Source organism: Nothobranchius furzeri, chromosome 17 (genome assembly GCF_043380555.1).
Source record: "Nothobranchius furzeri strain GRZ-AD chromosome 17, NfurGRZ-RIMD1, whole genome shotgun sequence".
In the NCBI taxonomy this organism is placed as follows: domain Eukaryota; kingdom Metazoa; phylum Chordata; class Actinopteri; order Cyprinodontiformes; family Nothobranchiidae; genus Nothobranchius; species Nothobranchius furzeri.
In genome coordinates, this window is record NC_091757.1 from 41274134 (window position 1) to 41290846 (window position 16713).

General features: G+C 41.6%; 1 protein-coding gene across 2 annotated transcripts in view; it reads left to right on the forward strand.

The window, feature by feature from the left end:
- Positions 1–14853, forward strand: part of lzts1 (leucine zipper, putative tumor suppressor 1) — a 19753-nt gene extending 4900 nt beyond the window's left edge. Inside the window, exons 2-10 of one of the 2 annotated variants that reach the window (XM_015972395.3) lie at positions 3035–3094; positions 6073–6410; positions 6496–6624; positions 8090–8255; positions 8333–8724; positions 8796–8969; positions 9563–9694; positions 13319–13513; positions 13687–14853. In XM_015972395.3, the coding sequence (XP_015827881.1) occupies positions 6180–6410; positions 6496–6624; positions 8090–8255; positions 8333–8724; positions 8796–8969; positions 9563–9694; positions 13319–13513; positions 13687–14196 (1929 nt within the window). In that variant the 5' untranslated portion in view covers positions 3035–3094; positions 6073–6179 and the 3' untranslated portion in view covers positions 14197–14853. Of the gene's footprint in view, positions 1–2932; positions 3095–6072; positions 6411–6495; positions 6625–8089; positions 8256–8332; positions 8725–8795; positions 8970–9562; positions 9695–13318; positions 13514–13686 lie in introns of those variants that run through there. The other variant, XM_054731433.2, reaches the window with a different exon arrangement.
- The last annotated feature ends 1860 nt before the right edge of the window (positions 14854–16713 follow it).

The following is a 16713-nucleotide window of genomic DNA, read 5'->3' on the forward strand; positions in this document are numbered from 1 at the left end:
TGACACGCTGCCTGTTGAATGTGATGTAGAGCTAACCCTAACCCGCCCCCTCACCCATGTGTGTTTACGCCAAAGTCATCTAACCAGGCAATGTTCCTGTAAAGTGTGTAGATTAGCTAAGTAGCCTAATAATACTACAGGGTCAAAACTGGTATATCCGTGTTTTTTTTATCACCACTTCAACTTCAACTGATCAGTCTCATGAAAGTACATGGGCAGACATAACTTCAAAAAAATGGAAATAAAAGCAGAGAAGAACTGCTACCTTAACCAGGAGGTTGACACTGGATGTAAAACATTATTATTTCAGAACATTTGATGGTTGAAAATCGAGTGTTATAGATGTTCATATGAGGTCATTTTTATGATGGAGTCATGTGCAAGCAATGTGTTCTGCCATCTTGATTGTAGAAAAGTAGAAAAACCAGAAAATAGTTGAGTTCAACCAACTGAAGGTTGAATGTGTGTATCACTTGTAAGAAATGACAAAACAAGAACATCAATGCAATTAGTGGAATGTGACAAAATGCTTGTAATTATTTTTCAGTAGATTGCATTGTTTATGTTGCCTAGAAATCTAGACAGACAGTAGCAGAAGCAGAATGTTTTAGTCCTGCATGTGTGTGTTCTGGCTCCCCAGGCTAATGTTGATTTGCTCGTTTGAAGCTGAACCTGAAATAAAAGTTTGTATATAAGTGTTATATTAAAGAGTCTCAAAGTATTTTAGCCCGACCATAATTAAAGAGAAACTGCAGAAGTGTTAAAAATCAGTTAAGACTGCTCACAAGAGAGCAGAACAATAGACTGTAGTTGACCTAAATAAACAGACATTAAACTAGATACATTACACATGCATCTGTTAGAAATTACCATATAGACAGTGTGAATTAACACGATGCCATCTGGCATAGTGTGTGTGTGGGTGTGTGTGTGTGTGTGTGTGTGTGTGCGTAGATACAGTGAGAACAGAGGAGACTTTCTTGGTCGCTGTTGGAAAGGCATAAATACTGGACCTACAAAACACACTGTTACCTACCTCAGCTAATGGATTGGCAATGCTTTGTAGATCTGTGTGTGTGTGTGTGTGTGTGTGTGTGTGTGTGTGTGTGTGTGTGTGTGTGTGTGTGTGTGTGTGTGTGTGTGTGTGTGTGTGTGTGTGTGTGTGTGTGTGTGTGCGCGTGTGTGTGTGTGTGTGTGTGTGTGTGTGTGTGTGTGTGTGTGTGCGCGCGCGTTTGTGTTATTGTGTGCTTGTCTTGGGGGGGGGGGGGGGGGGGGGGGGACGACAGGATTTTGTGTCAGGCAGATCAACTGGGGCCCAAAAGCGGGGTCAACCCCCTTGCCCCCCATCCCTCCCTAACTCCTTATACACATACACTTGCACTACCCCCTACCTCGACACACACACACACACACACACACACACACACACACACACACACACACACACACACACACATGCTAAGTGAGGGCACAACACTATTGTTCAGGACGCTGACAAACATGGAGCCAGTCAGATAAGAGATCAGATTTATGCTTTCACACACACACACACACACACACACACACACACACACACACACACACACATACACATCCCTGTTACATTTCACCAGAGGTCCTAAATCAAACAGTCCTTCTAAAGTCTGGGAGGTCAATTCATTCAAATTTTAAAAATCCAGAGCGATAAATTAACCTAAACACCTCGTGAACACTTGCATCTAATAGAAACAGGACAGTTGTGAGTAGCGAGTGAGTGATATTAGAAAATTGAAATGTCAGGATTATTGTTCAAACGGGCTTCAGGCTTTGGAAGAGGACTCATGGAGATGCAGGAGCAGTCAGCTGAAAGGAGTGAACAACGTTGCTGACAACGACTCTGCAGATCTGCAGAGATGTTGGATTCTATAAGTGGGTCAAATAGATACAGAAACACTATTATAAAATGTCTGAGACATAATGATTAATTATGAGGCCACAATGACATCCTTTAGCTGAGTTAATTCAACATGTAAAACAGGAGCATGTTTTGTCACACACGGTCATCTGGGGAGCAATATTTCTGTTGCTGTTTATTCACAAAGAGCGCCGTGTGTTGCATAAAAACAGATTTAGTTGTGTTTGTGACCCACAAGGTGTTTTGCCAACACACTCAGTGGGATGCTGAGCATTTTATTGCAGCCGTAAAACTGTCAAATTTGTATGGTCACAAAAAAGTGTTTTAAAAACAAGGGTTTACATTGGTGTGTGTCTGAAGTAACGGCACAGAGGCAGGGCCGCGTTGAAAGGCTGTAAAACTAAATGCTCTCCAGCTCTCTTATTGTTAGGACTAGTCATTTATTTAACAGTAAAATATGGTCCAGGGCTGTTGGGGGGGGGGGTACATCAACCGGCACACAAGAGTCCACACAAAGAGGGCACACTTCAATAGACAAAGAGGAAAAAGATGGAGGGCAAGCACCTTTTTTTTATCCTCCTTCAGATGAACTGTTTGTTCAGGGTGGGTGCAGGGCACCGCGTGGGGTGGGTGGAGGGAGGGAGGGACTGAAGGATAAGGGAGAAAGGGGAGGATGAATGGTTATTACACAGTTAGGCGATGCACAAACGGTGCACGTCTGTGAATTAGTGTGCAGGGGGGGAGGAGGGGGGAGGGGGTTGCACAGAGGGTGTAAAAGATCTTTTGTGAAAGCCGAGAGTTAATCACTTGAGCGGCACACGCCAGTTCTATGGTAGCACATGCTATCCCCCCCCCCCCCCCCCCAAGAGGAGTAGGAGGTCACACTTACACACTTTGTGTGCACACACACACACACATACACACACACACAATAGCATTTACATATCAGTTACGATGCAAAACTTAGCACAAGCTCACTAGACAAACAGGAAGACCCGCCCCCTGTACAGAACGGTTAGCAGACCCCTCCTGGATGTGCTGATAGTGTTTTTGCACTTGCCCGTTTGTTCAGTGCACACACAGACACAGACACACTCACACTCACACTCACGCACACGTCTGCTTGTTTGCTTCCTCTAGGACTGGATAGATGATTCCGCGGGGGCTTTTCAAAAGATGGGTGCGTAGCTTGGCCTGGCAGTAAGTAAAATCTATTGTTTCATTCCACTGGTGCCTTGTCAGAGGAGGATGTTGATGCCTGAGAGTGATCGTCTCTAGTTTGTATTTAGTGGCGTACTTACAGGCACAACAAGAGACAGACAGACGTGTCAGAGACTATTTAACACAATGAAACAGGGGACTGCTTGGCTTTATGTTTGTGCAGGCACAAATTTAACTTCTCATTTCATCAGCCAGCTTCTGCAGAGACTGTTTGTGTGATTCATTTTGGTTTTCATCTGGAACAAAAAATGAAAAGAATCCAAACGGAAGCAGTTACAAAGTCAACTTTCCTTTTCCTACAGAAGACTGAAAAGTTTTTCACCACTCAAACTTTTATTCCTCCACTCCACCTCATGGCTTTACTTCTCAACATAACTATTTCACTGTTGTCTCTATCTCTCCTGTCTTGTTTTTGGATGAACAAAGTGAGACACCCTCGATCTTGAGCTTCCTCCTTCATTCAGTGATTCCTTTATTTTTGTCAACCACACACATGAGCAGGACAATCAGAGCTCTAACCCTAACTCAAATCTGGTGTAAACTAATGAGTTTCATGCTTTGTTGTTGAAGCCATTATGAAATGCTTAAAGGCTGAGGACCAGGTGATTCAGGAAGAATGGACACGGCATAAAAATTCACCACTGAGCTGACTTTTCCCCTGTGGGTTAGAGATCACGATGACAGCATCTGGGTTCTGGTCGCCTTTCAAAAGAGGTGGGGACGGCGTGGCACCATGATGATAGTACCACAATGAATAAATACAAATGACAGCAATAACCAGGAGAGTAACATCATGAATTATTAAGGTTCGGTGTATTTACAAAAGTATTTTTTTAATCTGTTCTTGATTTTTGTCCCCTAAGTTATACAAAGTCCCTATGATAAAAGTTAATGCCTCCTTTTAAAATGACAAATTCATCACAGAATGTGTAAAGTTGAATATGGTTTTACCTGCTTCATTCAGATATGTAGAATTAAGAAATCACTGCAATAGCGTCTGTCCAGCAACTTGAAATAGGCTCAACAATCTCAAAAAGCGACACACCATGCCTTGTTCTAAAAAAATTCAACAACCAAAAAACCCAGGACAATTACATATTTGGGTAACACTTTACAATAAGGTCCCTTTCATTAACATTACTTAATGCATTATTAAGCATCAATAAACAAAAGTATCACTTTATTAACATTCCCAATATTTTTATCTATTAAGCATCCTTAAGGTTAGAACAAAGGGCCAGAGGGGGTGTCTGCTTAGTAATGCAGTACACAATATGGTTGTCAATACTTTATTTATTAATGTATTAATGCTTAATAGTGCACTAAGTAATGTTAATAAAGGGGCCTTTGTTGTGAAGTGTTACCCATCTTTGGACTTAGAAGAAAAAATCTGATATTTTTAGCAGGTATGTGTCCTGCTACATTGTTTCAATACTACAGTCCAGGAAAACACCACCATACCAAAAATACCACCAAGATGGTAAATGACCTGTATTTACATAGGGTTGTACAACCCCCCTCCCCCACCCCCAAGGCATTTCACAACACAATCAGTCATTCACCCATTCACACATATTCATACGCTGGTGATAGGGCTGGGCAATAAATCGAAAATTTATCGTTATCGAAATTTGTGACTCTTATCGAGATAATTTTTTTCCCATTTCAATAAATTTGATAACAAATGAAAAGATGTGTGTAGGTTGGCAATGTTCATGTCCCTTTAAGAGGCTGTACCACCTTGAGTCAGGTAAAAATGTGACTCAACATAATACATGTGACAGCCCCATCTAGTGGACAACGTTTGTTTCCGCTCATACCTGTAGTTATTGTGCATTTATCGTTATCAAGTTGAAATCCTCAATATATCGTAATATTAATTTTAGGTCATATTGCCCATCCTTAGCTGGTGATGATGAGCTGCAGTGAAGCCACAGCTGCCCTGGGGTGCACTAACAGAGGCGAGACTCATGAACACGGGTGCCACCAGTCCCTCCAACCACCACCAGCAGGCAAGCTGGGTTAAGTGTCTTGCCCAAGAACACAAAAGCAGCATTCTCTGGCAGGAGCCAGGATCAAACCTACAACTTTCTGATAACTGGACAATCTGCTTTACCTCCCACACTACTGCTGCCCAACATGGTGGTGGTAGTGTGATGGTCTTGCTCTGCTTTGCTGTTTCAGGACTTGAACTACTTGCAGGAATTGCTGAAACCATTAATTATGCTAATTCGAAGGGTTCAAATTAAGGCAGTTGGACTTCTTTGGTTTCTTGAAGATGTATCACTTCTTATTCGAGGAGCTTCTGCAATTGTAACTGGAATATGGGAGGGTCAATCTTACAAACTGTAGCTATCTATTGCTGCTTAACGAGCTGAACGGTCTATGAAAACCCCTCCTCACTAAAACCCAATAAGTCAGTGATGTTGTTTGGTCCTATTGTGCTCTTAAAGTTCTTTTGATTAGATGTAATTGGGTGTGACTTAGACTGAAACTGTTATAGAATTATTCCCACAACAGTTACAAATACATTTTTGAAGCTCAGTAATGACTGCGGACGATCTTTGTATAAAACTCAATAACTCTATAGTTCTGATGTGCTACGTTCAAATGCCAAAATAGAAAATAATTGTCAGGAATTATTCAGGAAAGCTGCACCAGCCAAATGTTGAGTGGACATTAAGTAGCTTAGCAGCCAGTTTGTTTGGAGGAAAGCCATCCAAAAGGTTATTTGTCAAATCCAGCAGCAGGACTATAAATTTAGATGCACAAAGGCAGGAAAAGAGCCAAAATTGACTGTTTTCATTTTGCATGTCTGTTTTGCAAATGTGAGCACACCTGCTTCAGTCTGGATGAAACACTAAACAACTGGAAAGAATGTGCACACTTCATCCACACACACTGACAGATCTGATGCTTTTAAAAAATGATCGATGTATATTTGTCTTGTTCCACAGATGAAGCCACTGAATAAGAAATTCTTGGGTCATGAGTCGGGTTCTCCTGTCTCTTCTTCATAACTTGACTCTTTGGACGTCAGCCCCCGCTCTGCCCTTGCAGGATCATGGGCAGCGTCAGCAGCCTCGTTAACGGAAACAGCCTCAACAGCAAACACTGCAAAGCGTCTGAGTACAGGTTAAAGGAGGGGACAAGCAACCACAGAAAGAGTGGAGGCTGCAGTCTGGACGGGTTACTAAAGTGTGGCTTCACTCAGGGTTCCTCATCATCCACCCATCACTCTAAAGGCCTCTCCCACTCAAGGTCAGGGAGGAGTGAGGATTTCTTTTATATCAAGGTAAAAATCACACATTTTGACAGGACTTTCTGCGTGTTTTCAGTTTTGCACCTTTTCATGGTCAAATGTGTTTGTTTCACATAAGGTGAGTAACAAACCAAGATCAGGGTACCGCAGAGAAAAGTCGCTGGAGGAAGCTGTGAGCAGAGATGCCAAATCAGAAGTACGTCAACAACCAAAACTGCTGCTAATGCCTGGAAAAATGACAGAAAGGGTGAGCTTCCCACTTACTTGATTTTAATGTTCAATACCAAAAACCTAAGGTTAAGTAGAATAAGTAAGAGTTTTACAATGGAAAATAATCACAAAGCAGTCTAATGTCTCAAGCATGTTGGAAAGGTTAAATTGAAAAAGATGTATTTCTCTGTCAGCTCGAGAGTCGTAAGATTTTCTTATTTTAAAAAGGCCAAAGAGGAATATAGTGATTGTTTATCATCTGTCCTGCCTCCATAGTTTCTGATCCCAGAGCCAATCATATTTGAGTCACACAGGGTTGCCAAGTCTGTGCTGGCAAACGCTGCTTTACCGGGATTTATAACTTTGACACCAGCCAGCAAAAAGCAGCAGTGTTGCGGAAATAAAGTTAGTGAGCTTTGAGGATGCAAATGCTGTCCTTCCCCAGCAAAACAGCTGCGGTTAGCCTATTTAGCATGTTGGCATAAAAGTGATATAGATCATCTGATTGAGTTTTCAAAATGATGCTTCTTTGAAATCCTCACAACTGACTTAGAACCGATGTGAAGAATAAAAAATAAACAGCAGGCTCTATAATTTAATAAGTAGCAGCCATTTCTCACAGACCGTCTTAAGATTTCATAGCTTTTTAATTCCCCCACCACCACCCCACCCGTCAGATTAATGACCTTGCAATGCCGTGATCTTCTTGGCGAGGTAATTTCTCTCCAAGAAAACATAAGCAATAGCATCTCCCTCAATAAGTCTTTATTCCTCTGAGGAGGGACAGAACAGATAAAGGGAGATAGCATTGAGAGAGAGATCGAGGGCCACGGAGTGTTTGACAGATTGAAAGGAGAAAAAAAAAACAAGTAAATGGCATCCCGGCCATGAAGTCAGTTTGAAGGAATGCTGAGCTCACAAGCTTTTCCTCTTACACTTCTGCAATAGCTCATATTATTAATATCAGAGAGAGGAGCTATTCATCTTCTCTCAGACAGCACATGGAGGGGAAATGTGGGCTGCAGAGGATGAAAAGAGGTGTACAGAAAGAACGGAAGGTATGGTGTTGCTGGTGACAGTCCTGAACAGCACAGATGGGCCTGTGGAGTATAAGTTTGTCTTAGCAGTGAGCTTTGTCCTTCTTTATGACAGTCTAGTGAATTTTACTTGCCGTTTTGGCTGTGAGGCTTTTAATGGTGCCATCTCGTAGTGAAGCAGGACTGCGCGCTCCAGTGATTCCATCTCTAACGTGAAGTGACAAAAGTACAGAAAATAAAACACATCCTTTTATCTAAACTAACTTCCGGCATGTTGCAATAAATATTCTATGTTCAGTATGAGCTGCCTTTTTGGGTTGCTTCTTATTCTGGGCTTTAGAAAATACCTTCGTCTTAACTTTTCCACATCCTTGCGACTGTGCTGTCAGCCTGGAGAAGCCACAGAAAATAAAAACGTACACAGAGACGAGCGCCCCGTGACTGAGTGTCATTTTATTCTTCTAGGCATCTGCTGAGAAGTCGCTGGTCCGTTCCACTGCCTTCAAGTCTGTGAATCCCTCGAGGCCTTCGTCCACTGAGATTGGCCAAAACAGCCTGGATCACATCCTCTGTCCTCTGAGGAAAGCAAGAAGTCCAAACATTGGACACAAGCAAGACACCTTGGGTTTCTGTCAGTATGCTAAAACCTCGAAAATGTATAATTCTAACTAAATTGTAAAAATGAAAATGATGAAATCTGTCTTTTAGGGACTCTCTCTGACTCTGGACGTAATTCCATGTCTAGCCTGCCAACCCACAGCACCAGTGGCAGTCTGAGAGCTTCTGCAGGCGCTGTCGCTCAGAGTGATGGCAGCTCGGTGCTCGCTAACAGCCTCAACAGAGGGAAACAACCCAATTTTCCTCCATGGGTCAACGGAAACAACGCCAGCCTTGACTACAGTTATGGGGCTTGTTTAAATAGCAGCGTGTTGGCATCTGAGACTAATGAGGACGCTGGCTCCCCACTCCCTGCAGATGAGCCGAGAACTCTGTCTGAGACTATGGGTGGGATTCGGTCCCCCATCACAACAAACGAGTCACTGATTGAGCATCTAGAACAGAGGCTGTTGGAGAGAGAAACTGAGCTGCAGGAGCTGCAGGTACACAACTTTAAATCAACAGCAGACCGGCATTTTGGTCATATTTATCTGACAAATGAACTCTTCATCAGGTGAATTTAGAGGAGAAGGAAGCAGACACCTACCAGGTGTTTGAGGAGAGACAACGGTACTGCTCAGAGGAGATGGAGGGCCTGAAGGTGCAATGCTCCACAAAGCTGCAACGGGTGTCTCAAGTGGCTTCAAAAACTCATCAGGCTCTACAGCAGCAAGTCAGCCAGCTTCAGGTCAGATCTCAACTGAATCTACATTTTTAAAGGCGTAGAACACTGAAAAAACATTTTTTTTTATTTCTGATAATAATTGTTGGTCACACTGCCACTTAACATTCATGGACTCACGACGGGGAAGGGTGATAACAGCAGGAAACAGCCGAGAATGTCTTGGCTTGTAGATGCTAACCAACGGCATTAGCAACTACTTCACACAGCAGAAGCTCCTCCAGGCTTGTGACATTTGTGGAGACACAACGTCAACGTTGCAAGTCAGTGTTAGAGTCGCATTGATGTTATCCAGTCTGAGGTGAGATGTCCAAATATCAGGAAATAAAATCCCACATCCTGAAGCTCAGCTGTGATGTGGCTCACTTCTAGTTCCTGGAAATGGTGCACTGGTGTTTTTTTTTTACCCCTAGAGTACAATTTACAAGGCATTCATTCCTGCCAGAGACAACTGCAAATGTATTGATTAAACAAGTGTTCCACACCTTTAAGTCACCCTCAGCCATACAGCAGCCATCCCATCAGACAGTTTAACCTGAAAAACAACAAATTATTCCACGCATTTAAAAAATGTATGTGGGGATTAAAAATGTGTGCAGGCGAAGAAAGAGAAGCTTCAACAAGATGTTGCCAAGCTGACTCGGGAGAAGGACCTAGCTGAGTTCAGACTGAGGTCTTGTGAGAAAGAGAGCACACAGCTGGTGCCAACGCTGGAGGAGACGCAGTGGGAGGTGGGTCACGTGTGTGATGAGCTGAAACCTGTTTTTACACTAAACTAAGTGTTTGTATTCATGTTGTTAATCCCAGCATCCTCACCCATCACACTAATTAATTCCATGTAAATTAGTCCAACTGGATTTGCACATGGGGCAGTTTTACATGAATATGGCAAAATGCCTGCAATATTTCCTCATGCACAAATCAGCACTGAGCACAATTTTATATTTGCCTTTGATGTATGAAATTGTTGCCTACGTAATGCCCTTGTAGATTCCAGTTACACCAATAAAGCTCAGTTGTTAATTTAATTACAAATGAAAAGCTTTTTAACACACTTTTATGTGACCTCTCTTCCAATCTAAGCTGTCATTTAAAATAATTATTAGAACATTTTTGGGATGTAACTGCGTCTGAGTGACCTAAATACAAATATAAACCAGACCCAGTGAAATGTTCACATTAAAACACTTTCTATGAGTAATCATCATGGCATACTTCACAATTCTAGAGAAATATATGTATTTTAATAAAATAATAAGTAAAAAATATCCTATTCATAAGCTGGTGATGATGAGCTATGTAGCCACAGCTGCCCTGTGGTGCACTGACGGAGGTGAGATTGCCAAGCACTGGCACCACCAGTCCCTCCGAACACCACCAGCAGGCAAGCTAGGTTAAGCTTTTTGCCCAAGGAGACAACAGCAGCGTTCTCTGGTCGGAGTCGGGATTTAACCTACAACCTTCCAATTACCGGACAGCTCGCTCTACCAGCTGAGCTACTGCTTTTATCAGAAAAAATAATTAACACGAAAACGCATAAAATTGACTCACATTCTTGTTGTACTGCCCTGAATGTGGTCCAACATAGAACAATGTTAATAAACAGATTTTTTAACTATTATTCATCTATTTTAATTTATTCATTACAAAGTACAACGTTTTTATGCTGACAGAGAAAAGTGATATCTTTACTGACAACCTGCACATGTTTTAACATTAAAAAAAGTGATTTGTGTTAAATATAGCTCCTAAATACTGTAATGATTTAATTTACATCTATTTAATGAACCATAAAATGTGAGATTCCGTAGGAAATATGAAATCAATCTTATGGATCTTTGAGTAATTTTAACCAGAAGATTGGAACTTTTTATTGCAGGGATTATGTAACCACTTTGTATTAACTGAGAGACAAAAGAAGAGAAAGTCACCTTTAAAAAGTTTAAGAAGATTTATTTCTAAACTATTTTAAACAAGACTAACTCTAAACTCTAAACTCTGGGTGATGAATGATCTTGATGTGAATGAGACGTGAGATGGATGGTGTAAGTGTGAGTGATGTTGTCATCAGAACTCTCGTATCCGGAGAAGCAAGTCTGAAGCCGGGCGTACACTGTGCGACTTTTTTCACTTTTTTGAGCCGATTTTCCAGTCGTGCGAGAAGCCACGACATCGGGGCGAGTTTTGCGCCGAGCGGTCGTGTAGTGTACAGGGGGTTACGAGAGGCGATTAACACCCCGTGACCAGCTACCGATCAGCAGTCGTGAGGTCGCAGGGACTTCTGGTGTGTTTAATATTTTGCTCGTCCCTCGTGAGGGTATCGCACTGTTGAAGCGGCGCTGCGAGCAGCTGCGACCCAAAAGTATCAGAACCGCTCACAGCGCATGCGCAATCTTGCATCAACGCCGGTCGCTCGCTATTTCCCTAATAACACACGCTGTTCGTTTTTGTTTCTACACGTTTTTTACTCACAAAGATTGTCAAGAAAGCGTGTTTGTCGTGTTCATGTCAAATTAAACTGATCACAAAACACAGATTTACTGTCTTTATTTCGTTTTCCTCATCCAACCCCCATAAATCCCTGTGTGTCCTCCTGCAGCACTCCCGAAGGACAACAGGCAAGACAAAAAAGTCTGACGTGTTGAGTAAAAACTGCTATTTTTAGCACATTTTTAGGGCCGACGTGTTGCTACCAGACGTACAGTGTGAGCAGTCAGGTCGCATGCGAGAACTGGGTCGTACAGTGTGAGCACATGACTCGTGAGATCTGCTCTGCGAGGAAGTCGTACAGTTTGAGCTGAAGCTGAACGCTGCAAGTGAAAAAGTCGCACAGTGTACGCCCGGCTTGAGTGGGAAGTGATGTGTTGCTCTAGGCTATGATCGTTGGTTCATAAACACATGAGACGCCATTTTGTCGCTCCACACATACTCTTAGGATGAGACCTCCGTGCAGATCCAGAATGCCAGGTCCTCTGACCCCCTTTCGGTACCGGAGCCGATGAAACAGCGTTAGCAGTACGACAGACTAGTCTTTGGATTGTCTCCAGGTAAAAAGCGACAGTTGGTTGACAGCGTCAGATGGAGCCTGAGGGTCAGTGAGTTCAGCTTTTATTCTGAAAGGAACCGTTGCTTGGCTGGTAAAGTGCAACAGATTTTATCCAGCTTGTCAGTTCTTTGCTTAAAAAGGAAGTCCGGGTGGCCGGTCTGATACTTCTCTTAGAATGCGGTGAACTGGCTTAAGATGGCGTGGGGACTGGTTTTATTAATCTGGATGTTTTGATTTACGGTCGAATCAGAGTTTGACGGATTTATGAACACCACAGAGATCATGCCACGCTTCAGAAAGGAAGGTTCCAATTGGATGAGAAAGATAAAATGTGTCATGTGACTTTTAAGCATTACATGGATCCGGATGTCTAGTGCAGCTAAATTGAAGTCATATTACTTATTAATATTAAAATACCACTGATCATAAACATTGTCATTTTACAGATTTCACATTTTATTAATGGACTAACACTTTGATTAGCATTATTAAAATAGAGTTCTTTGATTTATTAAAAAGAAAGTTCGTCTTCTTTCTTCTCTTGAGCTGGAAAGGAAACAGTTTTAGAAGCAAATGCATGACCCTGAGGCAGTCTCATGCAGATTAGTTCTTCCTGAGGAGAGAGGGTAAATAACCTTCGGTGGAATAGCTCCTTCATCACGTTACAATACATCAGAAAATATTTCACGTTTAGAATGTTTTCTTTCGTTTAACCAAGTGTTTATAATCCCTAAATCAAGTCAAATGAACAGAAAGTAATTAAAACTAAAATATACATTTCAAACTACGCATCTTACGTATAAAAGTACTTTGTTGTTCTGATTCTAAACCAGTAACTCAGTTACCCACCAAACTTTTTCAGTTTGAAAAAACAAATAACGTATCAACTTTTTTTTAACTAATAATCTTTCTTTTCACAGGTAAACTTTGGCTTTGTGCTCTTACATGCAGCGTTTTCTTGTTGTTCTTCAAAAAGCACAAAAGCTTTTCACAATATGAATAAACACATCCTTGTCTCTCCTTAATCCCACGTTGGCTGGCTTTATATGTCCATTATGGGCATTTTAGCTCAACAATAATGTTATAATGAGCACAACCAATTTAATAAATAGCAAAGATTTCCCAGATAGCATCATTATGAAGAACTCAGATAATCCCCACATTGAAATAATGTCAGCCTGGCAATAAACAATATTCTAGGAATCTAATGAGATGACAGTTTTAGGCCAAATGATGCTTCATGAGTTTTTAATTCCCTTACAGATTACACATGACAGAAAAAATGGTAATTATCTGTGTTTAAATGCAGGTGTGTCAGAAGACAGGAGAAATCTCATTACTGAAGCAGCAGCTGAGGGAGTGTCAAGCAGACGTCGGCCACAAGCTCAACGAGATCGTCAGTCTCAGAGCGTCCCTGAAGGAGAACACAACAAAGGTGGCCGTGCTCCAGCAGCAGAACAAAGACTACGAGGACAAAGTACAGTTCTGCACCGTAGAGGTGGAGGTGAGTCTGTTTTGATCTAATTTGAATATCCACAAAGTATTCTCACATTACACTGAATTTTTATTGCACTAACTCGTGTTTGGTGTTTTCAGTTTTTGAAGTTATGACAGATGAATTTGATCCTTCACAATAAAACACGTCATTTGTGTCTGAATGCTTTCCCTCTTTTGCAGGTGTGTCAAAATGAACTCCAACGCAAGAAAAATGAGGCTGATTTTCTGAGAGAGAAAGTGAGCGAGCTGGAGAAAGACATTCAGGGAATGAAACAAGCCAAAGAGCAGAGGCTGCAGCAAGGATTGGAACTAACTCAAGTGGAGCAAAGACCAATGCAAACCTCAGACTGCTCTGATCAAGGGGTGGACAACAAAAAACACATCTCCAATGAATCGCTCCAAAGAGAAGTGGAAAGAGTGAAGCAGCAGCTGAAAGAGGAGCAGGATGCTCAGGAGAGGCTGGCCAGCAGCTTTGAGCAGGAGAGGCAGACGTGGAACAAGGAGAAAGACAGGGTGATCAAATACCAGAAGCAGCTCCAGATCAATTACCTGCAGATGCACAAGAAAAACCGAGACCTGGAGAGGATCCTGAAGGAGCTGACGGCCGAGCTGGAGAGCCGAACCGAGCTGAACGTCAGATACGCCTCGGGGTTACAAACTTACGATGATGTTATTGCCACTGAAATTTGAGGAGAGCGGTCATTAGCATGATTTCTGTAAAACTAGAATCTGCTAGATTAGTCTTTTTCTTTTGTATCATCACAAAAACAGGAAGTCCATCACTGAAATACTTTGTGTTTAATCCAGGTTATTTATCAATTTGCATAATTTAGAGGATTTGTGTTTTTGACTGCTTTTACTTATATAAAATTATAAACTAATTTATTTAACATCTAAATGATAAGTGATGCACATCATGCTATGCTTTAACATGCTAGTAGAAACTGGACACTCACGGTTTATTTAATGTGTCAGTATTAGTTTTATAGCAACACGTCACAGCATGTTTATCCAGCATGACAACATTACTACTGTAAAGTGTCGGTTTCTCAACCTTAAATCCTTTTACCCTGTTTCCACATCACTAAATGCCTCCACACGCTTTAGACCATAAATATAGTTTCAAACCCAAACCATGAAATTACTTCAAAACAATAAAAGCGTTGTGAACAATCACAATTACACTAATGCGAAAAATAGGTTCACTTATGTTGATGATATGCAGACACCACTGCAGTTGTTTTTTTTATTTATTAAACTAATAGTATATTTTTGTCACTTGTAGAACTTGTAAAATGTATGTTTTTTTAATAAACATTCCAACGGTTTGGAATTATTATGTGCAAAGTTTTGCCAGGGAGAATTCCTATTGTGAACATAATGCACATCTAGGATAACAGTTTTCTGAAGTAACGTAAAGTTGTGTTTCTTTAAAATGAACAATCTCATGTTGGAGTCACGGAGATTCACTCTGACTCAGAATGAGTAGAGAAAAGACCAACATTGATTTCTGCCATCTTTAAACAATTAAGTTTTAAGAAATATTAAAGCAGTTCATGCTACACATTATTATGGTAGAAGTAATCCAAATGAAGGTCACAACAGATTGGTAATTTCCGCTGCAAACAACCCAATTACAGGTCCTTCTCAAAAAATTAGCATATTGTGATAAAGTTCATTATTGTCTGTAATGTACTGATAAACATTAGACTTTCATATAGATTAGATTCATTACACACAGCTGAAGTAGTTCAAGCCTTTTATTGTTTCTAATATTGATGATTTTGGCATACAGCTCATTAAAACCCAAAATTCCTATCTAAAAAAATTAGCATATTTCATCCGACCAATAAAAGAAAAGTGTTTTTAATACAAAAAAAGTCAACCTTCAAATAATTATGTTCAGTTATGCACTCAATACTTGGTCGGGAATCCTTTTGCAGAAATGCCTGCTTCAATGCGGCGTGGCATGGAGGCAATCAGCCTGTGGCACAGCTGAGGTGTTATGGGCGCCCGGGATGCTTCGATAGTGGCCTTAAGCTCATCCAGAGTGTCGGGTCTTCTCTCTCTCAACTTTCTCTTCACAATATCCCACAGATTCTCTATGGGGTTCAGGTCAGGAGAGTTGGCAGGCCAATTGAGCACAGTAATACCATGGTCAGTAAACCATTTACCAGTGGTTTTGGCACTGTGAGCAGGTGCCAGGTTGTGCTGAAAAATGAAATCTTCATCTCCATAAAGCTTTTCAGCAGATGAAAGTGCTCCAAAATCTCCTGATAGCTAGCTGCATTGACCCTGATCTTGATAAAACACAGTGGACCAACACCAGCAGCCGACATGGCACCCCAGACCATCACTGACTGTGGGTACTTGACACTGGACTTCAGGCATTTTGGCATTTCCCTCTGCCCAGTCTTCCTCCAGACTCTGGCACCTTGATTTCCGAATGACATGCAAAATTTGCTTTCATCCGAAAAAAGTACTTTGGACCACTGAGCAACAGTCCAGTGCTGCTTCTCTGTATTCCAGGTCAGGTGCTTCTGCCGCTGTTTCTGGTTGAAAAGTGGCTTGACCTGGGGAATGAGGCACCTGTAGCCCATTCCCTGCACACGCCTGTACACGGTGGCTCTGGATGTTTCGACTCCAGACTCAGTCCACTGCTTCCGCAGGACCCCCAAGGTCTGGAATCAGTCCTCCTCCACAATCCTCCTCAGGGTACGGTCACCTCTTCTCTTTGTGCAACGTTTTCTGCCACACTTTTTCCTTCCCACAGAATTCCCACTGAGGTGCCTTGATACAGCACTCTGGGAACAGTCTATTCGTTCACAAATGTTTTTCTGTGACTTACCCTCTTGCTTGAGGGTGTCAATGATGGCCTTCTGGACAGCAGTCAGGTCGGCAGTCTCACCCATGATTGCGGTTTTGAGTAATGAACCAGGCTGAGAGTTTTTAAAAGCCTCAGGAAGCTTTTGCAGGTGTTTAGAGTTAATTAGTTTATTCAGATGATTAGGTTAATAGCTCATTTAGAGAACCTTTTCATGACATATGCAAATTTTTTGAGATGGGAATTTTGGGTTTTCATGAGCTGTATGCCAAAATCATCAATATTAGAAACAATAAAAGGCTTGAACTACTTCAGTTGTGTGTAATGGATCTAATATATATGAAAGTTTAATGTTTATCAGTACATAACAGAAAATAATGAAC